Source organism: Cnephaeus nilssonii (assembly GCF_951640355.1).
Source record: "Cnephaeus nilssonii genome assembly, chromosome: 2".
Classification (NCBI taxonomy): Eukaryota; Metazoa; Chordata; class Mammalia; order Chiroptera; family Vespertilionidae; genus Cnephaeus; species Cnephaeus nilssonii.
Window position 1 is genome coordinate 34,718,698 of NC_137073.1, and position 23,063 is coordinate 34,741,760.

The 23,063-nt window shown below is 47.9% G+C and overlaps 1 protein-coding gene across 17 annotated transcripts in view; it reads right to left on the minus strand.

Annotated features, from left to right (window-relative positions):
- The window catches only part of CUX1 (cut like homeobox 1), a 353,788-nt gene that overhangs the window by 15,586 nt on the left and 315,139 nt on the right, over positions 1-23,063 (minus strand). For 12 of the 17 annotated variants that reach the window (XM_079786428.1, XM_079786415.1, XM_079786430.1 and 9 more), the window contains 3 exons: positions 20,711-20,899; positions 15,762-16,026; positions 1,282-10,852 (listed from right to left, as the gene is read on the minus strand). The exons of the other annotated variants lie outside the window; for them this stretch is intronic. In XM_079786428.1, coding sequence (XP_079642554.1) covers positions 10,189-10,852; positions 15,762-16,026; positions 20,711-20,899 — 1,118 coding nt within the window. In that variant the 3' untranslated portion in view covers positions 1,282-10,188. Of the gene's footprint in view, positions 1-1,281; positions 10,853-15,761; positions 16,027-20,710; positions 20,900-23,063 lie in introns of those variants that run through there. 17 annotated transcript variants of the gene reach the window in all.

Below are 23,063 nucleotides of genomic sequence, written 5' to 3' on the forward strand. Positions count from 1 at the left end.
ACTCATTAGTCAACAGAGACAAATATCAACAGTACAATGATTGAAATTTCTTTTGAGAGCCAAATTTTTTAAACTTAAACTTCTTCTAACGCCACTTCTTCAAAATAGACTCGCCCAGGCCGTGGTATTTTGTGGAAGAGCCACACTCAAGGGGCCAAAGAGCCTCATGTGGCTCGCGAGCCGCAGTTTGCCGACCACGGAGCTAGTGGATCTTTAAAACTTGGGGCATACCTAAACTAGCAAACAAAAATAGCAGAATGTTAGCTGAGCTAGACTTGACTTTGTCAAACTGGTAGCGCTCTAGTGGTTTTATGCTAATTCTCCCATCTGAGGGGAGGGGGGCAGGGATTTGGGGCAGCTTTAGACATACCCATGTCCGTGAGTGACCTGATGAAACCTGGGGCTGCCAGGAGCACCTGGCACTGATGCGAGACTGTCCCAGGCTCTGGGGTCTCGCACTGGAGGTTCGAGTCCCGTTTAACTCATGTTTCTGTGTCACATACAGGAGCTTCACATTCTGAAAACTACAGCTTAACGCACAACGAACAAACACCTCCCAATCAGTCCTACATCAGTAAGGATGGCGACTCTCTTCCAACCCTGTAGATCTCAAGATGAGAAACAGCTGTCACAAGCATTTGGACCATCTAGCAGCCAACTCTCAGAGCTCTCCCACCTCCAGCCCGAGACTGGCAGGAGAGACAGGCCCCTTCTCAGGAGCCAGATCCTTCCAGAAACCCACACGACACCGTTCCCTTTTTCCTGAGTGGGAACTCACTGGCCTGCATTAACAGGTGCCCTCGGCTGCTCCTTCTTCACATCAGGAGTCAGGGACACAGCGCGAGACCCCACAGCGCGGGCTGAGGCCAGGCAGAGGTACCTGTCCGTGGCCTTGGGCAACCAAGCTACCATCAGCCCAGCGCCGGACCCAGCACTGCTGGCCACCTTTTCACAGACAATAGAGTGGATGCTAGGAAGGTCAGTGCGTCGAGGGCACCCAAACAATAAGGGTGACAACAGCGAGCAGGGACAAAGGCCATTATGGAGCAGGTACCATGTCTGCATGGGAAACCGCACAGTGGGGCCTTTGCATCCTACCCAGGCCCAGGTTTCTGCTGACACCTGCCAGGACGCCACGCCCCACCGGAAGCACGGAAGGTGGAGGAAGGGCTGCCTCGGTTGGCAATTCTCGAGGTGCCTTTCAACCCAGAATGACAGTGTTTGCTGCTTCTCAGGCCAGAGCACTTTAAATAAAAACGACCCACACATTCTTGTGTTTGTATAAAAGATATTTACTTCAATTATCACACCTAGGGTGCTAGTGAATAATAATACATGGTGTGAGTTTCATACAGTGATATTGCTTCTCCATATCATATAGGGACCGTTGTACAGTGCTGAGAACAAACATCGTATGGCTAACCAAAGACAGAAGGGACAAGGCCGAGGGTCTGACGGGTGCCTCCCCCACCCCCATGCCAGCCGGAGCAACTTTTGACTCTTAATGTTGAAAACAAATAGCAAGAAATAAAATGTTACCAGAGATGGGTCACAGCAACACAGCAGAGGCTTCTCAAAGCTATTTGTACAAATAAATGATGCCTTTTTAAAAGTTTTTTTTTTTGGTCAATTGGGTCTCTGTGAGGATCTTTTAAAAAAGTCTGTGATTGTGAGTATTAACAAACAAGCTCTAAAAACATCTAAGACTTAGTGCGTTACAGAAAATATAAAATACTGCTAAAATGTAAGACACCACGATACACTGGGGGGGGGAGCTGAGCTTATTAAGAATTCTCCGGAAGAAGTCGCCACTCCAAGAGCGCGCCTGGCTTGTGCTGTGTTAGTAGTCTGGACAGGAGCGTGGCTACCCGCTCGCAGGCAAGTAGTTATTGCACAATTGCAAAGAGCTAGGTCTTACTCAGTGGAAAGGGACGTGGGAAAACCTTTTCTTTTCCCACTTTTATTTTATAACAAGCTATTCTCAAATGCTTTAAGAATTTTGAACGAATCCTCACATCTCCAAAATGCACAGCATTTTCTGAGGGGTCTCAGATGGTGGGACATGAGATGCCCGTTTTCTCAAGAGGCAGAAAACGGCTCAAGAGAGAGACATGCATAGACTAATTAGAGAGAAATGGAAACCCTTTGGGGAGGGGATGAGGACAGTGATTTCATTGGAGGGCATTCTTTGAGAGGTGAGAACAAAACCAGGACCTCCAAATGACTTCAGAGAAGGGGAAAAGTCATGACATGGAAAGTGAGTCGGGGGTCGGTGGATGGGAGCAGAGACAGAGGTCTGGCTCCAGCTGGGGTTGGCAATTCTCAAGGTGCCTGTCAACCCCTGCTTTGGCCTGGGGGAACTTCCTTCTCTTGTGCCCATGAGGGTGAGCCCACAGGCCCGAGGCCAGACCCACTTCGCCCTCACACCCCTTTGCAAGCAACTGGGTGTCTTGTTGGCTGTGCTTCTACCTCAGAAAGCTCTGCCCTCATCTAACTTCCCTACACACTTAACCACAGTAAGGGGGAGAGGGGCTCCCCCATGACCTCCTTGGTGTGGGTCCTCAAGCCACAGCCAAACTAAGAACACTGTTGCTTCAACAGATGGTTTTGACCAAATTCGTATGCAAGAAAAAAAACAACAACAACAACAACAGCAACAGCAACAGCAACAGCAACAACAGCCAACTAAAACACGTCAACCCACGTGAGCCTTACAAGAAACCATTCTCTCCCTTGGAAGTCATCGCCTTGGCCAGGCAGCCGCGCCCTCTCTGACCAGGGCTCCTCGCTGAAACTTCATGAACCCAGAAGTCGTACAGAGGCTCTAGGAGGCTTTGGGGAACTCAACCTTGCTTTTCTAAGTCTCCTCTGCAGCTCCTCACACGAGTGTTCTTCAACTCGGCATTTCCTCACACGGGTAGATTTTTGTTCATCAACTCTCATTTAAAAAGACACGTGAAGACCACCAGTTTTTGAGTGGCTGCTCTGGAGACAGATGTCTAATTCTGCTGGAGAAACCCCCTCTGCCCCCAGTCAGATCCCTAGGCCCTTCGGTTCTTTTTTTGGGGTGGGATGGGGAGGCAGGAGGCAGAAGACAGTAACCACTGGAGTGATAGCAAAAAGCATTTATAACAACAACAACAACAACAACATAAAACAACAATATACTCCTGATAAGTACTTAAATGATTAACCTAATAATAAATAGAAGAGGATAGAAATAATTTTTTTTTTCCCTCAAGGAAACATCCTTTTATAATTATCCTCACGCACGCTGGCAGGTCAGTAGCAGTCAATCCATCTCAACAAGAAGAGGTTAAGTGCTGGAAGGGAGGTTCTCAGCTGCTGAGTCACAAACACCCCCACGCTGCCGCCCAGCCAGCGGTTCTGGCCAAGCGCCCTGCAGGCCTCGCTTGGTGGTCAGCAATGGGCAGGCCGGGAGCGGGGGGAGGGAAGCCTGTTTCCCTTCAGTTCATGAATAAACGGAACTACAGTGAACATACTCATCCACAACCTGAATCGTCTTGGTCTAAAGCTTACTTTGAGTTCATTTGGTGTGCAATACATTATCTCTTAAAAATGAAGAAAAATGATTTCTATTGCACAGAGCTTTTACATATAGTCATCTATTTAAGTGCTTTCTGTTTAAAGCAAACTAAAAAAAAAAGAAAAGAAAGAAAGAAAGAAAGAAAGAAAAAAGACAGAAGGAAAATGAAAAAGGAGAGAAAAGGAACAATAGAACAAAAGCAGCCCCGTGCCACTTCCATGTGTCGTGCTGATGGGAGTCTGGTTTCACCAGCGGAAGTCCCAATGCTTCCATACACACTGTGCTTCTGATTATTTTCCATAGGGATGTAGCCATGACATTGGGACATAAGGCACCTTTCCTTTCTGACCACAGAAAGCTTGATACATAGCAAATAGCATATTTTGTGGTAGAAACTAAAGCCTAAACACTACAGAAATTACAGTAACACAGGCTACACTTCTTAACAGTACTGGACAAAATGACCATAAAAGCAACTCAAAGGTGTTTTAAAAGTTTAGGTACGGGGATGGGGAAAGCGCACATTTATGGATAGCCTAATGTCTTTCTCTCACTAATCTTTTTTAGGGTTCTTTGTCTACAATGCCCAACTTTTAAAGTCAGCATTTTTGAGGAGACTAGGCGCTTTGGAAATGTCTTGTTAAAGCTAAATGTCACTTCATCCAAAAACGAAAATGGAGATGATGCCACTGTCAGCGTGGACACAGTATCTTTGGAGGGAGGAGGTGGTGGGAAGGTGGCAGCCCGGCCTGGTCAGTGGGGACTGCATTTCCCTTTATTCCCTGGCCAGGCAGGAGGCTCACAGGCTGCTGGGGCTGTTGGGGCAGGAACTCTGGGATGGGGCCCATTTCGCTCAGCTGGCTGCTCCCCACACCCTGTCCTCTGCTGTCTTGATTCACCCAGAGGGCTCTGGCCTCAGCTTCAGCACCCCTCTAAGGCAGGGGTCGCCAACCTTTCGGACCTCACGGACCACCAGTTGGCGACCATTGCTCTAAGGGTCTTAGAGCTGGATCTTTTTGGAATTTTAATTGGGAACTTGTTTCTTCCTTTCTTCCCCCAGTAGGTTTCATCTACCAACAGGCAGAAACTGATGGGAATGGGAATGGTATTGTCAAATTGGACCAATCTCTTAGCAAGCAAGCGAGCTGGCCAGCCTACCATTCAATGGACTGGGAAATGGAACTACATCACGTTGGAGTCCCAGGCCACCACCTTGCCACTCAGGGCAGGAGCTCTGCCTTGTGGGTCATGAAGGCTCACCTGCCATCAAGGCCCAAATGAAACTGCAGGAGGACTGGGGGCATTTTTACATGTGAGCTTTTACCGGTAAATGCTCAAGTACACGATGACGGCACAAATCTTACGCTCCCACTTCCAAATTCTTTCCACCAGGAGAACACTTTGGCCACCAGGGTGGATGGATCCACATCCACCAGCAGCCCTGGGAGCTGGTTTCCTTTAGCCCTGGGTGGAGATTGGCATACTCTTGGGAAGAAAGAGCCATGTGACTGGAGACTGGGTGAGCGGGCTGGAGAATGCTGTATCCTCTCCTGTCTCTGAGATGTTTCCAAAGGAGTGTGACAGTGGAGCTGAAGTCCTAACCTCCCAGTGCCAGAGAGAATAAAGACAGAGTTCCCAATGCCAGGTAGGAACCCTAGGGAAGTGTCCTCATGTGGCCATTTAGGGGCAGCCCAGGGCAAGGAAAATGACTGTGATGGATCTTAACAGCTGAGCAGAAACGGGCAGAAAGAAAAGGCAGGCCAAAGACAAGGCCCTTTGAGGCCCGAGACTGCCCCTGCCTGCCAAGGAAACAGCTGACAGACCTTTAAGAACAGGTGGAAGTCAAGAGAAAAATCCATGTGCCTCACAGAGCACAGCTGTCTGTCATGTTGTGCTCACAAGAGAGAGAGAAGATGCCTGCCCACCAGGCCTAGATCATGGATGCCACCCTTCTAGCTTTTTCTCTTCCCCCAGCCCACTTGCTGCTCGGTTCTGAGGGGTGTGGGTGAGGAGTGATGTCAAATGGGAGCATAGGCTAGTGAGGTAGACGGGGATAAATGAGGGCTGCGACAAGGGAGGACATCCAGGGAAGGAGCCAAACCTCCAGCCTGAAGGGATGCGGCGAACAGCCCACCACATGCCAGAACCTCGCCTTGTTACATCTCCCCTCACAGCTGGCTTTCTGGCCTCCAAAAGCAGGGGCTTGGGATAGCCACAAGCAGACGCTTGTTTTTATAGGCCTGTTGAGAGGCGGCTGCCATAGTGCATTTAAGGTAAAGGCTATGGTCCCCCAGCTCCAGCTCTCCTAAGTCACTATCACTGTTCCACTTGGTGCTAACCCCAGGATGTGCATATACTCCCCCTGCTCCTCTGCTATTTTCAGTAAGGTTTGTTTTTCTAAAATCAGAGGAATGAAAAACATTGCATAGAATGTCAATAGAGTTCATTGATTACTCCTGCATGAAAGAACATGAGTTCAGGAGAAAGAGAGAAACCCAGGCCAACATTAGCTGGGAAGGCACCCTCCTGCAGCCCGAGATGCCTGGTGATTCTTCCTCTAGTCTCTTAGAGCGTGGCTGCTGCATGATCTCAGGGGAGTCAGCCGGCACTGGAGCGCTCCCGTGGATGAAAGCACAACCTGCCTGCTGCTAGGTTTGCTCTTGGCTGATGTGCCCTGGCCAACGAGGCAGGTGGGGTGTTCCCTTCCTCCCGGAGCTCGCCAGCTGGACCCGGGGTGGGGGACTCTCGTGCCAGAGAGAGCACAGAGGAACACTTAACCCAAAGCTCCGTAGCCCCCTGGGTCTGGACCACCAACCAGGAGACCTGGACGTCCACATTGGACAGGATGGATTTTAAATGGGGAGAAAGCAAAGATGCCAACAGGAAGGAAACTGGGCAGGGAGGCATTTGTGCACTGGAAGTACAGGGAGGCCATGAATGGTTACCTTCTTGCCTCAGTCACTTTCCCAGATACAATGGCCAGGGTCTGAGAGTAGTCATACGAGTCAAGATCCTGGCATTTCCTGGAGACTTCTCCCAAGCCTGCATCCCAGGGCAGTGTGCTGACCATGAGCCACCTCGGGTTGTGATGTTCCTCAGGCAGGTCAGCTCTGAGAATAATTAAAATGAGCTAATGGCTGCGGTTATTCTTTCTCAAGAAAAGCGGTCTGGTGAACAGAAATCACAGACATCCTGACTGATCTGGAGGTTCAAGGGAAGTCACTTGGGAGCCGGGTGGTGGATGGGTCCAGGACAGAACCCACACACCCTGCACCTCAGACACCACGGGAGAGCATGGGCAGGAACCAAGGGGCAAGAGGCTGACGTGAACACTGATTTTATGCTGAGCCTCCACTTAGCCAGCTAAGTAATGGCAAAAACCTTAAGTTATGAACACTGCCTCCAATTAACAAAAAGAAGCCATTTAAAATGGTATAATGGAGCTTGTAATGAAGTGTTAGTGTTTTGTATGGAACCGTTTTCCCCAGGGGAGAGGTACAAATCAGCTTTTTAAACTGATGGAGCGTAAAGAGGAGGAGGTCAGCTGCCTGTGGGAGCCACTGCTTGGAACGCCAGCCAGCTGAAGGTGAAACCCCACGGAGAAGATGCTGTTCAAGGCACTTGAATATTGCTTATCAAGATGAAAGATCAACCCTTAGACTCAAAATGAGGGGCGCAGTGAGGAGGGGGACACTTCCTGTGCTGACAGGTTTCTGTTATTTAGTGGCAGCTCTTAGAAGTATTACAGGCGGTGATAGCTTAAACACAAAAGAGCATAGGGTTGGGATCGCAATAAAAACAATAAATAAAGAAAAAAATACAAATACAGAACTGCAAGCAAAATTTAACCAACTGATTGTATCAAGCACCCAGATGTAAGTCTGGCAAAAAAGACAGAATGGAAATAAACAATAACCTACTTAAAAAAAAACACCCACAAAAAACACAACAACAAAAATGACTAAATTGCTTGGAAGAGCCAAAATGGCTGTTTTAGACTGTTACTATTTGGCCACAAGAATGAACAAATTTACAATTTTTCAATTTCTTCAGATTTAATACCTCCATATATAACAGTCATGCCTTTAAAATTAACACTACCCTAATATTTCCTGTTAACTCCCTGCTTTTGATTCTGATGAAAATCAGATATTTAGTGATTCATCACACATGATGACAAAATTCCCTCAAGGTTTTTGTGGAGAGGACACCACAGTACTGTCAGGGGCTCTGCTACTCACTGTCCTAAGGGTCACTAATGCACATTTGCTCTTCTTAATGCACCCGAATTGAGCCAGATGTTAATCTATTTCCCCTTAAGCTCCTCCATTTTGAATTCTCTTCTCACTGAACCCGATTTCAAGTTCAGAGATGATGCAACTATCAAAAGACAAACGGCCTGCCTCACAGCCTCCTAGAGCCTTCTGAAAACTTCTTACTCATGAAAAGGCATTGTCTTTAGTGTAGTGACTCTTCAATTTGTGAAAACTTGAACTAAGTGCTGCAGCTGCAGGTTAAAAGACTGTAAATGAAATATATAATTTCTAAAACATCATGCAAGAAATGTGGTTTCACATCTTACAGTCAAAGTCCTACAAGTTAATTAATACAAGCACACTGAGGTGTAATAGCGGGAGCATACCTCTAAAATTATAACTCCCTCCCACCCCCAAATCAAAAAAAGATAATATTAATTAAACTTAAGAAATAATGAATGCACCATTAAAATGTCATCCAAAGATGTTGACCTAAGACAAAGGTTTCAATGATACACAATACGGTCAAAAAGTTTTCAATCAGTAATATACAGTATGACAACTACATCTTGTAAATTATACCCAATACTGCCGGCAGTCTATCCCTCTAAAGAATATTTGCCCCTTTCATCCCTTCCTAACAATCAGATAATAAAATACAGCACCTATAAATAAGCAAAAAAAAATATATATATATACCGAAATCATCTATTGTTAGTTTAAAGATATGGCAATAAAGGAGTCTAAATTAGCAAACTTGTAGAAGCCATAACTGATAAAACAGCTTATTGAAAAAAGGTGGCAGTAATGCACTCTATGTGTGCACAGGTACTTAAGAAAATACACAGACGTATAAAATTGCACACACGCACACACACACACTCTCATCCACCTCTATTCTCACGCATATACACATAGACAACAGGAGGAATCAGAGACAAGTTAGACTTTTGATTTGTACTTAGACTGCCCTAAAAGACTAAGTAAAAGGCTGCATAAAAGAACGCTCCAAGAGGCAAAATGAATGGAGGGTCAGCGGTCTGGTCTGGAAGTGAAGAGCATCTACGTTTTGGTGTCAGTTTGGGCCATCTCTACGGGGTTGGGAGCAGAGCCCAGATTGCCACGTTCTCTCTTCTGCAGGGAAGGAAGCTTCCCACGACTTCAACAGTCATCAGTGCTTGTGGTGGGAAGAAAGGGAAAGAGAGAGTGCGCGAGAGCCCTGCCCAGGCCCAGGGAGCGGCGTCCCCTGGTGGGGCTCAGTCCATCAGGCGCCTGGGAGAGTGGTGTGAGGTGTGGTGCCTTCTGTGCCAAGGAAAGACTGCTGTCTACGAGGGGTGGGCCGTTTGGCCCCAGAACCTTAGTGGCCTTCTCTTTCCTCCTTTCTTTAAATGCTCACATATGTGCAGACGCACTAACACAGACGTAGACACCATAAATTAAACGAAATGAACGGGTACATGCTACAGTTCTAACTTGTCTCCTAAACCTCCGAGATATGAGGTCTGATCAGCGTGCTCTGCGGTTAGAGGTTAAAAAGCAGATTATAAAATACCTAGATTCGGATCTTTTCTTTTTGTCCTGATTTGGCCTAGAATGGAGTGTATTAAACAGACCCTGGCCGGCAAAAGCCCAGAGTCAGTTAAAGCTATGGATCAATGTGCACTACATGTCAGGATTCTATTCACGTACAAGAAAACACTACATCAGCTACCACAAAATCAGTTATTTTCCTGATGTGACTTTTCTTTTTGTTAAAAAATATGTGGAGTAAATGTGTTTTATTTTAATTCAAAGTTTCAAACGAGAAGATTCTTTACTTGAAAATATTTAGGAATCCAAACTAGTGTGTTTAGAGTCGGTTTGACTGTGCAATCTCTTAGTGGCAACTGAACAGCTACAAAAACTTTCTTTTTTAATTTTTCTGAAAAATCCCCCCTCCCCCTTTCCTGGTTTAAGAAGATAATAGTGTATTATCGCTCTGAAGCCATTAGATGGCAGATAAAAAGCCCCCTTTTAATATGTGGGTTTGATTTTTTTTTTTAAAGCCCACACGAAAGAGGAGGGCGCAAGGCAAAGCTGTAAGAGTTATTCCAGAACCTGTGGAAATCACTTAGGGCAATAAAAAAAACACTTCAGGGTACAAAAAAGCTCGACTACACATTTCCGTTTTCTTCCTTGAAAACACGACAAAGATTGGGCTTAATGCTCCTTTGTTTCTATATGCACCTTGGCCTATGGCGATTTTGCCCTGTGGCCCGCAGGGCAGTAAGTGCGCAACACGGTCCAGGCCGCGGAGAGGCGCCGCCCTCTGCGCGCCCCGCCCCGCCCCGCCCCGCCCCGCGGCTCCCAGCGGCCGGCGGGCGGGCGGCCGGGCGGGCGGCGCCCTCAGAACTCCCATTCGATGGGCTCCTCGCGGCTGGCGGCCTTCTCCAGGCGGTGGATTATGCTGTTCAAGTTCGCGGCCTTCTTCTTCCTCAAGGGGTTGTCTCGCGAGTCCCGGCCCGCCGCCTCGGGGAGGCCGAAGAGGCTCTGCAGCGAGCTGGGCCTGCGGGCGGCCGGCGCGCTGGTGCTTGGCAAAGCGGAACTAGGGGCGGCGTCCCGGGCCCGGGTGGGGCCCTCTCCCGGGGCGGCTGAGGTAGCGGCGTCCTCCCCGGCGGCGGCCGCGGGGTTTGGCACAGGCCGCGGGCCGTCCGCGGGGCCTTCGGGCGGCAGCGGTGCCCGGGGTCGGCCCTCGGCGTCCTGCGGGGCCGGGGTCCCCGAGGGCGGCGGCTCTGCCTTCTCCGCCAGCCGCGGCGCCTCCTCTCCTCGCTCCTCTGGGGCGGCGGCCTCGGCGGGCCCTCCCTGAGACTTGGTGGCGGCCGCGGGGCCGCCCGACTCCTCAGCGTCCGCGGCGCCCGGGCCCTCGGCGGCCTCCACGCCGTCACAGCTGTCGCCCTCGGAGCTGGGCGCCGGCCGGCTGCTGCGGGCCGACGGGGAGTCGCTGGCCCCGGCCTGGCCCTGGCTCCCGGCCTGAATCTCCTCAATGAACAGTTCTCTGCGGATCCGAGACCTACGAGACACAAGCAGGGAGGGCGCCGTGAGCTGCTGTGCACAGGGGACACGGCCCTCCCGGGGAGCCTGGGGCTCTGCCCTCCGCCCGCCCCCCTGCTCCCCGCATCCCCGCACCCTCACCCTGCCGTCCCAAAGGCCCTGCCACCCGCAGGGCAGAGCCTGAGCTCCTCAGCTGCCCGTTGGCCAGTCACTGCCGACCCCTGGCCTAGCCTGGAGCCTGAGCAGAGCCCTCACTTCGATTCCCAAACTCTGTGCCTTGGCATAAGCTGTCCTGCCCCCTGGTGGCAATGCCAGTCCTTCTCCCCTGGGATGGAGCGCCAATGTTACTTATCTAATGGCACCTCCGGCTCCATCCCACCTCACCTCTAACTTGGCGGGGAATGGCCAGTTCCCATTTACGCTCTGCACACCCCAGGCCTAGCATGGTGCCTACTGGGCTACAGGAATAAATGGACATACAGGACGTCAGAGCTTCAAGAGAGTGAGAACCAATTATGGGACAATGCCCAGAGTGAAACCTTCAGCATCCACAACCTTTCTCTGAGCCACAGGTCAGGGGCTCTGGTCAAGGCTTAAGTGGGATTCCATCAAATTATGTTTCAACTAATTTCCTCCTCTGGAAGGAGAAGACCAGGGAAGGGTCACTGTGATCAAGCAGGAAGGAGACCAAACCTGTGCCCCAAGCATGTTTTAATCGAGATGCGTGCAGCTGACAGTGGGGAATGTGCACTTTGTTGAGTCTGAAGGAAATAACGGGCCCTGGCCTTCTCTGTTTCCGAGGTCTTGGAGACACCATGAAGGGCTCTTATTAAGTCTTTTTGTGCCAGATTTTCTCCTCCCATCATGCTGACAGTACTAGGCTCAATCAGAAGTCTCTCTAGGGGTGTATTCCAAAGAGCTGAAAAAGCCAGCCGTTAGTGGAAAAGGATGTTCAGGTAAATGACCAAGTCCAGTGTCCTGCAGAAAGCCCTTGGATGAGGAATGCAGGAAAATATTTTCTGCAGTAAATATAATTCAATAAAGGTAATGTTTTTTGAGCCCTCACTATACGTCAGGTCCTGTGTTGGATGTGGGAAGTGTTGGAGCCAGGGAGAATCTGGCTGTAGTTCAGTCCAGTGTGTCAGCGCTGGTGGCAGCTATCTGCTACATAATTACTTGTTCCCAGCAGAGGGTGAGCTCTGACTTTTGTTCTGAAGACGATTTCTGAGCCTGAGGTGTAGGGTGAGGTCCTGAAGTCTTCCCAGGGGTCACAGAAGACTTTCCTCCTTCCCTGGGGCTACTGTGGGAGTCTGAGAAATGGCAGTTCCTATCAACAGGTTCCTGGGCACTATGCTGGGAGGGCAAACTGGCTTTACTGGCTTTAAAGCCCGTTGGCAGCTGAAAATGCTAGTTGGGGTGAACACCTAATCCTACCCCACCCTTGTTGGGGAGGGGGAGGCTAGAAGGGCAGCTAAAGGTTTAGTCTAGCCAGGTCACAGGCCCAAATACTAACTCTGAGTCTCAGGGGCAGACTGGCCCAGCACAGGGCACAGGCTTTTTAGAACGGGCAATCCTGGGTTTAAAATCTGGCTTTGTCACTTACTACCCGTGTAACTTGGATAATTTCCTTAACCTTTTTGAGCTTGATGTGAAGATTAAATAAAATGTTAATCTATCATTTAGGGCACAAAGTAGACAAAAAACAAAAAAAGAAAGGAGCTTCATGCAGCTGCCTTTTGAATGACAGAATTACACGTGCTAAGGCTAAGGTAGATGGGCTGGGGGGAGGGCAGGGGCAGCTGCATGCCTGGGGCATGGGTTCCAGGCTGCCATCCTCACCAGCTCAGAGTATAACCTTTCTCTGTAGAATGGGGCTGGCAGCACTACACTCAGCTGCTGATTGGAGGATCTAATAAGATAACACTTATAAAGCTCTTGGCTCAGTGTCTGGCACATACAGGGTGGGGCAAAGTAGATTTACAATTGTGAATACATGAAACAAAGTTTACATTTGTACTATTTATTAATTATTGTATTATTTCCCACAAACAACTGTAAACCTACCATTGCCCCACCCTATATTCTGTGCTCAACAGATATAAGACATCATCCTTCTTGGCCTAGAATTGTCTCCATGTCTAAGAGGAATATTGTCTTCTGGTCTAGGAAGACCAGGTCCCAGGAACAGATCTGGTTTTCAGGTGTGTCATGCAAGGTTCACAGGCCACCATGGCTTTTAGGTTGGAAAGTTTTTACTGGGTGGACCTGCTCTTCCAGGAGACCAGGCATTCTGTGGTATGTTGTTCTGGCAATCCTGGTCGCATTCCTAGGTAAATGGTCACTCTAAGATACTTCTAATTTCCTTAGGGTGAAAGGGTAAGAGGAAGTAAAGTTTTATTTTTTGGATGGGGGCAAAAACTGATCCAAGCAGTATTCCCTGAAGGTTCCAGGGGGGCAGGAGAAAATAAAATCAATACTGCTGTTTAACTCCCGCAGAAAGAATGTAAGAAACTGCTTTCTCGCTTAGGAATTATACAGATTCAGTGATGTGCGCTGAGTACTACTGCGTGCAAGTCCTTGTATGAAGCTCTGTGGGTAAAGTAGCCTATTTTATGGCGTATAACATTCTTGTTCTTCTTTCAAGACCCTGTATATCTCATACCTCCCAGATATTTTTCCAGATCTCTGCAGCTAAAACTAATCTCTGCCCTTTGCTCTCCCATAGCCCCGCCTGTTTTGATACGAAGTTATTTTTGAAAGAAAGCATTTATGAAGCATCTACTCTAGATCCAGAACTGAGCTCATTTATTAAGTCATGAGGTGTTATTGCTATTCTTCCTCTCTCCTTCTCTATTTTTGTCCAGGGTGTATAATTGAATTTGCACCTCCACAATGACCAGTTGACCACCATGGTAGTCAGGAGATCAGAAAGTTGAGTGACGACAGCTGAGAAACCTGGAGAGTGTGTGCTCTGTCCAGGAGGCAGTGATTGACACTCAGCTGAGGCCTGAACAAGATCTGGAGGAAAGGTGGCCCCAATAGGACCAGGGAAAATGGTTTTGAAGATATTTGTGTCATTAGTAGCACCTTTAACTAGATACTCAGTAATCTATAGCTTCATGCACTGCTGTCCAGAGTTATAATACTTGCATTAAAATGGACCTAACTTGAAGACTTGAAAGTACATATTCAAATGCTCCTTTGTGTCTAGAAAGTGAAATGGGATGACATAACACCTGGCAAGGAGAGGGTCCGGCGTACCTCTGCCCATATTTTGAATCATTCTCTCCCCATCACTTATTTACTACTGTCAAAGTTTCCTTCCACATAGAGGGATCTCCATTATTGAGGTAGAATATGGCAGGAGGCCTCACTTTACCTGTTTTTATCTGATTGGTAAATTAGGATGATTAAGCTGTTTGTACTCAGCGCCTATAAATTCTTTGTCCTCATTGGAGCTAACCTGGGGCCAGTGCTGCCATGATTACCACTGTGTGCCAGTCCTTGTATGAAGCTCTGTGGGTAAGGTTCTAAGGGTCAGGTAACACAGTGGTCGGCAAACTGTGGTTCGCGAGCTGCGGTTTGCCGCTCTGTTGACTAATGAGTTTGCTGACCACTGCCTTAGGGAAAAACACTTGAAAAACATTTTAATAATGTACTAATGTCTTTAACCTGAAGTCAAAACTTCTGGGTAAGGGTAATGCCTTACGCAGCGGTTGGCAAACTCATTAGTCAACAGAGCGGCAAACCGCGGCTCGCGAGCCGCAGTTTGCCGACCACTGAGGTAGCAGGTCTATTCAGCTCTCACACTAAGCTACATCTGTTAACTTAGCCTTTATCAGCAATAAAGATGCTATTTTGGCTCCCATCTAATATTTAAAAAATTTCCAATTTATTCAGAAGCTGGGAGGTTTATTGGGCTCCTTCCGAAACTCCCGCAGAACCTATCAGACACAGGGCCCAGTTAGAGACACAACTCCTCCCTCTAGCCCTTGACTGGCTATGATCTCTTGCCTGCCACTTGTTTCAGATAACTGTGAGGGCCCTACCCACACTAGCTACATAGGAGTACTCACCCTAGTTTTATTGAGCCCTATAGAAAATGATGTTCTGATGAGAACTTGCAATTGAGATGGCCCCTTGTAAGAAATGAAAAAAGCAGGAGTTTCCACCAGGCCACTGGAAATTCTTGGTTTCCAGCAGTAGGAAGTCTTCGTTACAGCTATGATCAACAACTCATTATCTCTCAGTGAATTTCCACTATCTAATCAAACAGCACCTCAGTTTACTTTGCTCTACAAGGAGATCACTCAGCCTTTTCTTGCTCTGGTTTTATATTTTTCATCTGCAGAATGCAGATAATACTATATCCATCATATAGTTGTGAGGATCGAGTGATACAGTGTTGGTTAAAACACTTAGCTCAGTGTCTGGAAGTCTAGTAGATGCTGAGTGAATCTTCATTAACTCATGAACTTTACCCCAAAAAAGGGTTTTATACTACTGAATTTAATTACAAAACCAATCAAACTAATTTGGAAAACAATACCATAAATGACCCAGAGAAAGCATGCAAAAATCACTTAAGAACATTCATTACTATGGAACCATGAATGCCTACGCTTTCCCTTATTAAATGATACATAGTAGAGGAAATTTTTTTCCTTGTCATGGATGTGGACTGGTTGTAACTATATGACCCTATATCTTTGGAGTTAAGAATGCCAATAAAACATAAAAAACCACCCAACTGGCCAAATTACTGAGAACTAACCAAGTTCTGAGACCCCAGTATGCTGGGGGGCACACTGAAGATCCTTCTTGTGTACCATTAATGGCCACTCTGTGGTACAGATGAACCTCTGCTCATGGGCTGAAAGCGTGTTCTCTCGGAGCCATGATTTACTGGGCTGAGAGCCGGATCGTACCTGTAATTGTGGAACCAGTTGATGACAGTGCTGGTTTTCAAGTTGAGCTGGGTGGCGAGTTCTTCGATGGTTTTTGGTGACGGGTATGGCTTTTGCTGATATGCTCGTTTCAGAGCTTCTTTCTCTTCAGGAGCCAGCACCACACGGGGTTTCTTCAGCTGGTGCTGGGGCTGGGGGCTTGCGCCTTGGCTATAGTCAATGCCAACGGAGGGTGGCTCGCAGGGCTGGCTGTCGCTGACTGAGCTGTGCCGCCGCTTCATGTAGGCTGGGGAAGGGAGAGAAGTCAGACTGAGGGGCAGGCCCAGATGTGACATCTGCCCAAGCCCATGACCCTCATAGTACAGTACATGGAATACAATTGGATTGAGATCACTTTTTTAAAATCCTTACTCGAGGATATGTTTTTATTGATTTTAGAGAAGAAGGGGGAGAGAGTGAGAGAAACATTGACATGAGAGAGAAACATGGATCGGTTGCCTCTCCTATGTGTCCCAACTGGGAATTAAACCTGCAACCTACATATGTGCCCTGACCAGGGATAGAACCTGCAACCCTTTGGTGTACAGGATGACACTCCAACCAACCGAGCCACCTGGCCAGGGTTGATTGAGATTACTTTTGTGTGGGTTGTGGCATCAGGCTGATCAGCTCTCCTCTCACAAGAACATCTCAAAACACTTGAACTAGAACCATTCTGAAACCTAACACACATTCATCAAGGACCTGCTCTGTTATAATGGGAGGTTCCTGTTGGTCCCTGCGTGACTAGTTTAGTGGAGGGCACAGAGGGAAATTAACTCAGGTCAGCCTGGGGAGAGGTCAGGGAAGGCTTCCCAGGAGAAGATGTTTAACTGAATCTTGAAGGACAAAGAGGGATTAATCAGAAAAAATAGGTGATGAGGTAGACTATGGTAGGAGTCTGCTCCAGAAAGTAGGAACAGCATGAGCAGAGACACAGAGCTACACAACAGCATGGTTAAAGTGTGTTGTGTGTGTGTGTGTGCACGCAAAAGGGGCAGTCGTGTAGGAGGAGCTGTCAGACATAAGGCTGGAGAGATGGGCAGAAGATATCTGGGGGCCATCTTGGGTAAGGTGGAATGAACAGAGAAACATGGAAAGATGGAAGGATGGTAGCTTGTGGTCAGTGAGTGGGATACCTGAATTTAGACTTTGAGAGATAGAGTAATGGGTGATAACAAGATTTGGGGAACAGCCAAGGGTTGAGGAGGTCAAAAAACGTCAGAGCCAAGTGATGTATGGGTCAGATGGGTCAGAAAATCTCCCTGGGCGAGGTAGGATGGGAACATGGAGGAAGACAGTGATCCCGGGCCACAGTCTTGAGGAAGCATAGCGAGTGAGCAGGAAGCTGGCAGATGATGATGAGAAGGGGACTTAAAGCCTGCTGGAATGAGCTTTGAGGAGGCAGGAGCCAACCCAGGAGTGGAGAAGTGGCTGGCATAGGCTCAGAGCTTGGGGAGACATGTGGCCTTCCCTGGAAAGGGCAGTAGGAGAGGAGAATGGCACAGAAGCTGGAAATGAGGGGAGTACATGTGCAGATGTTTGTTTTGACGTGGGATAGGGCTAAGGAGGAGCAGTGGGGAGTGGGCTGGCTGCAAGGCTCAGGGACTCAAGAGTGTGACTGTCACTTGGGGATGTGCCGAATGGACTGTGAGATAAATGGAAGGCGATTCTGGCTTTTAGGTTCTCGCGGTTTTATTAGTGTTGTCTGTGCTCCATTTGCAACTCTGATTGTTATTCGTCACTAACCACTAAGCTTCTTGAGCAAATGAATCCTCCATAGTGATCTTTCTAGTGAACTAGTTTGAAATACGGTCTGAAAAGTATTTAAAACTTCTTAAAACTGATGGAAGAAGAGAAATATTTAATTCAAATGGCACGTAGTATTAGTTGTGGCAGTATCATCATCATCAGCAGCTAACATTTATCATTAATCCTCAGTCCCATAAGGGGAGAGACTATTATCACCCCTTTGTACAGAGGAAGAAACGGAAGCTTAGAGAGGCTGAATGATTCCCCTGAGGTCACACAGGTAGGAAGTGACAGAACTGATGTCTGTTCTGGGCAGCACTGGCTGCCCTGCCCAATGGTGGCCCCGTCTGGCCACAGCATGGGAGCAGGGTCCGAGGTTGTGTCCATGGGAGCCACAGAAGTAGAGTATGGACTGTCAAGGCGCATCTGTGGCCTCCAGGGAGAGGAGCCTCGCCCGTGAGCTGGCAGAGGCTGCATATATGTGTGTGACTGTGCTGTGACGTGTGTTGGGTGAAGGCCATCTCATGAAGGTAACAAAAAGCAGAAGGCAGACGGGTAGAGAAAGGTTTAGAAGGAAGAAAGAGCAATAGAAGATTTGCGCTAAAGGGAGAAGAAAGGCTTTATGAAAGAGAAGGAAGCATAGTGTCCATGTGAATCCTAGTGTGGATTACCTGGTGCAGACTTTTTAACCTAGGCTAGCCTGGTAGCACAACTTATTTTCATTGGTTTTGAAGGAATACATATTATTTCAGTAACTATCACTTACTGAGCACTTATGTTTGCTGCTTATTATACTGGGTACATTCTTTTTAATCCTCACACCTGAAAAGGTTAACATTTTTACCCTCATCTTACAGATGCCGAAACTTAGGCTACTTAACTTGCCATTTTATGATTAGAACTAGGAAACAATTGAGAAGGCCAATCTCTTTTCCTCACTCCCCCACCCCCATTAATATGATAGAGTTAAGAGGCCAGAAAGAAATGAGCCTGATCTGTCCCGCCAGCCCCATCCTGTTGGGCGGGTGACAAGCAGTCTATGGAAATCACAGGAAGTACTGATGGAACAGGTGCCTTGGTCTCCCACTGGGGCTGGTGAAGGTTTATCTAGTGAGCATCTCTACTAGGGAGAGAAGACAGCGGGGCCACATCGCTCAGGGATCTTGGGATGTGAGGAGGGGCCCCACTGAAACAGAAACTCTTTTGTAACACAAGATGGCGCCCAGAGCCCGTGTAGAAAGGAGTAGAAGGACCCTCCCTCCGCCCCCCAAATCTATTTCCGGGGGCTAAGGCCCTCTTCCACTGGCCCAGGAGGAGAAATACATCAGGGAGTGTTAGAACCAGGGCTCGCCTCTCTGCTGATGTCTGCAAGACTGGCCCGGACCTTCAAACCTGCCACTGGATGAGGGAGCTCCTGCACTTAGCAAGCACAAGGAGGGAGGACACTGCCTTGTGACAGAGGGCAGAAAATTTTAAATTGCTTGGGTGAGCACTGATAATTGCTGAAACTTGGTAATAGATATATTGGATTCATGGTATCATTCTTTCTGTTTTTATATTTGAAATTTCCTATAATTTAAAAAAATTTTAAAAACTTGGATGGGGATGTGGCACCAGGCCTCTGGAGGCTGTAGCACTGTCTAGAGCAGCGGCTGTAAACTGGTGTCTGCGGACCACTGGTGGTCCATGAGGTCTGAGAGGTTGGCAACCGCTGGTCTAGAGCTGCCCGAGAGGATGTGGCCTGTGTCAGAGCCTTGGTCTACACACCCGAGGGTGGGCAGGAGCCCACTGGAAGGGCCCCCTGTGGGGTGGAGGGCCGCCTGGGCACACAGTCCCAGTGTGGCAGGCACTCAGCTCAGGGCAGAGCGCACACAGCTGAGAGCAGCAGCTTTGAATGAGTTTGGATTCCTGCTCCTTACTTATGCCAGCTCTTGAAATCACGTAAGTTTCATAATGCCAGAGACTCATCTTTCTGGATAACGCCATCTGTATGGGATGGAGCTGTGTGGATGAAGGGAAGTCTCTGTGTGGATTAAGTGCCTGGCAAATAGGCGCTCAGGAACTGAAGAGTCTATGTGATGCAACAGCCAGCCCCACGAGCTCATGGGGGAGGCATCAGAGACTTGCTCCTTTCTGGAGCTCCAGTCCTTCCCTGGAGGGATGAGACAGTGATGCTGGGCTGGCGGTGAACAGCAGCCTCTCTTGGTGAATTCATAGGATATAAACCTGGGCTCAGATGAGCTGGGGTTGGGGCCAGGGACAGCCACATTGGTGGTTGTCATGCCTACTCTCTGGATGAGCTGCTCAGCAAAGGCTGATTTAAGGAGGGCGGTCACAGCTTCTTATGGCCAGGCCAGCAGCTGTACCGGATCTCCACATCTAAGGGATTTGAATTCAGCCACCGAGTGAGCTCATACTGCAGGTCAGTGACCCAGGACTGTCCCCTCTGAAGGGAGGACTCACTAATGAGAAGCAGCATGTAGGAGTGCAAACCATGAGATGGAATAGGCATTACTTTCCATCACCAAGGAAATCCTTTAGGATTTATCCCATGGTGTAGCCTCCAGCGTACAAGGAGAATGCTGACCAACATTTAAGCTGGAGGAAAGTGCTGCACAGAGCCCTCTAGGAGGCCGCAGCCTCCACAGGCTCCTAGGCCCCTCAAAGCAGGAGCGCTGTCCGGCAGGAATTTGCTCTGCCATTTTCCAGGCACCTAACTTCTTTGAATCCGAGTGTATTTATTACAAAAGCATTGATCAATGCTCTCTCCAATAAGATAATATATGGAAGTCCCTGGCATGTGGTGCATGTGCGATAAATGTAATATTGCACTCACCAAACAAGACAAAAGACAACAAACACAAGCCACCACTAAGTGCTGTGGTACACATTTCTTGGTGGCCTTACTCTCCCGAAGGAAGAAAAAGGATACACTGACCACCAGGGTGACCATCAGGAATTGTCAAAATGCTCCCCGGTGCTAAAATGCCCTTGAGTTTAGGCTGCTAGGTAGAAAAAGACACAAATCTTCCCATCCTTGGTGGATGACGGTAAAAAAATCCTTTGCCCTGCCTTACAGCCCCTTGGTTATGGATCCATGTTCCTCATCACCTCTGCATGAAGGCTTTAAAAGAAACAGCACGTTTAGAAATGCGAAAGCAACTGGCTGGGGCAGTTACCTTTCTTTTCCATCCGTTTCATATCCATCAGCTTCTCCACGTTGTTGGGGTCATTCAGCCATAGCTGCATTCGGACAAAGGGCTCCCGTCCCTTCAGACTGAGCTTGTGCCAGGGCTTCGGGCGAGCGAGGAGGTCGGAGACAGAGCCTTGGGTGAGCCCTAAGATGGTCTCCCCAAATAAGCGCTGACCTAGAGAGAAAATAGAACCAAGAGAGATGTCATCATTGAGACCTTGGGGTCTGGAAGGATAAGTATGTGTCAAGGTTATAATCAGACATGGGGTTTAAAGGCCCAGAGTCTGGTCAGCTGGGTCCTGGCTCGGAGCAAGCACTCTATAATGCATTTCCTTCAGCCAGACTTGTGACAAACTCCACTGGAGAGAGTCAGTTTTACTCCTGCATTCTGCTTATACACAACAACGTTTCTGTCAAGCCTTCAGGCTCTGGATGAACTGAGGCCTGGATAATAACACCTGCTGCATTTATCAGAGGTGGTTAGTCCCAAACCTGAGCTCAGGAGGTTAAGTAGCACCCAGGGAGATCTCTCTTGTACAACCTCAAACTATAGGGCCGTCTGCACCAGCTCCTTTCATGATTTGCAAGGTTATCAGGTCTTGCTGAGAAAACAGGCCACTTGACCCAAAGTCACAGCAGGAAAGAGAAGGAGAAAGAGCTCCTCAGCTATGTTTTTCTGAAAAGCAGGCCATTTCCAATTCGAAAGTCCATTCCTGCAGTCTAAGCTGCCTCTGCCCACTGGAGCTCAAAGCACCTTTTCTTGATGCCTCTTCCCCGGGGCCGTGGTGGGCAGCCTGCTCCCAGGCTTCTCAGAGGGCACATCGCTCTGGAGAATGCTTTGAGAGCCATTAAGCTGCAGGTTAAGAGGGGCCACCACTTTTAACTCTTTGCACTTGTTTGTTTTCTCGATTCCTTTATTCTAATGCTAACCATGTCGAGTCACACTCGAAATCCAAGTGCAAAAGGTTAAAGGTACAAATGAGAATCAGGTACAACCTGAACAACTTCAATGAACAGGACTTATTAGGAAGAAATGGAGACTGGGCTCAGAGAGGCCAGTGTTTGGTACCATAAAGTGCACGGAACACAATTCCTGGGGCAGAGGTGACCGTGGATGACTGGCTACTGCTACCGTACCTCACGTCCTCCATCTGTGATAGGGAAACACGGTCACTATGCTCACGGGGTAGTTGTGAGAAATGGCAGAATGCTGCCTTAGATGCATTTACTGATTTTGTAAACTTGTGGCGTCTCTGCTTTTCAAATTCTTAGTTTAGCCTACCAAGTTTTTAGCCATTTTGTTGTGGTTGTTTAAAGTACCTCATTCTAATTTGGCAAATGGGTCTTTTTTTTTTTTTTTTGCAAATGGATCTTATTTCATTCTAAGAAGCTTACTATGTTCAGGAAAGTGACATACATAAATAGCTATTTGCTATTTGCTGATCCACCTAGTTGTATGGGAGGAAAATCAAGCGACTAGTCTGAGAAAATGATCTGTATTACTTCTAGAGGTTTCATAGTAGTGACTCCCAATCCTTTTGGGTCCCAGATTTATTTGAGAACCTGAAGAAAGCTACAGACCTTCACCTGATAAAATGTGCACGTATACATTCTGCATATGATTTCAAGAGATGGATGCACAAATACCCCAACATCCCAGGGCAAAGGTTAAGACACTGCCTTAGTTGAGTCTCAATTAAGGGCCATCTGTGCTATCTAATTCAGCTGGAATTTGGCTCCCTCTATGTTCATTAATCCACTGAGAGATGCCCATAGCTGAGGCAGCACCTTTCCTGGAGAAGCTGAGACCTTTGAGAGCAACCATGAAGACTTCTGCTCTCTAAGTCCAGGATGACACTGTTATGGAGCCTTCTGGAGGTTCCTGCTCAGAGGCATAAGTGAAAAGTTTCACCGCTCAGAGCACTGATTCGTGTTTCACGGTATTTGAAACAAAGTTCCAGAAACCAGTGGGATTCTGCTATGTCTGCACATGGACATCATTAGCTACAACTCCATCGCCGATGGGGACATGAATGATAAGGCTTAGGATGGGATTTTAAGGTTCAAAATCTCATGGCTGTGATCTTGCAACTTATCAGTTTAGAAAATGAGTTTTCTTCAGCTGATTTTCAACATTTATATAAAATGATACTTCCTATAAAAGGGAGGGAACAGCAATAATATATCAGGTCCACTTCCTTGGATTTGTCATAAGACTGTAAGGTAGGGGATGACACAAGTCTAGGGATCCCTGCACATTTTACTAATTGATGGTCATAGGGGAATTAGCCATTTTTTTAAAAAAATATATTTTATTGATTTTTTACAGAGAGGAAGGG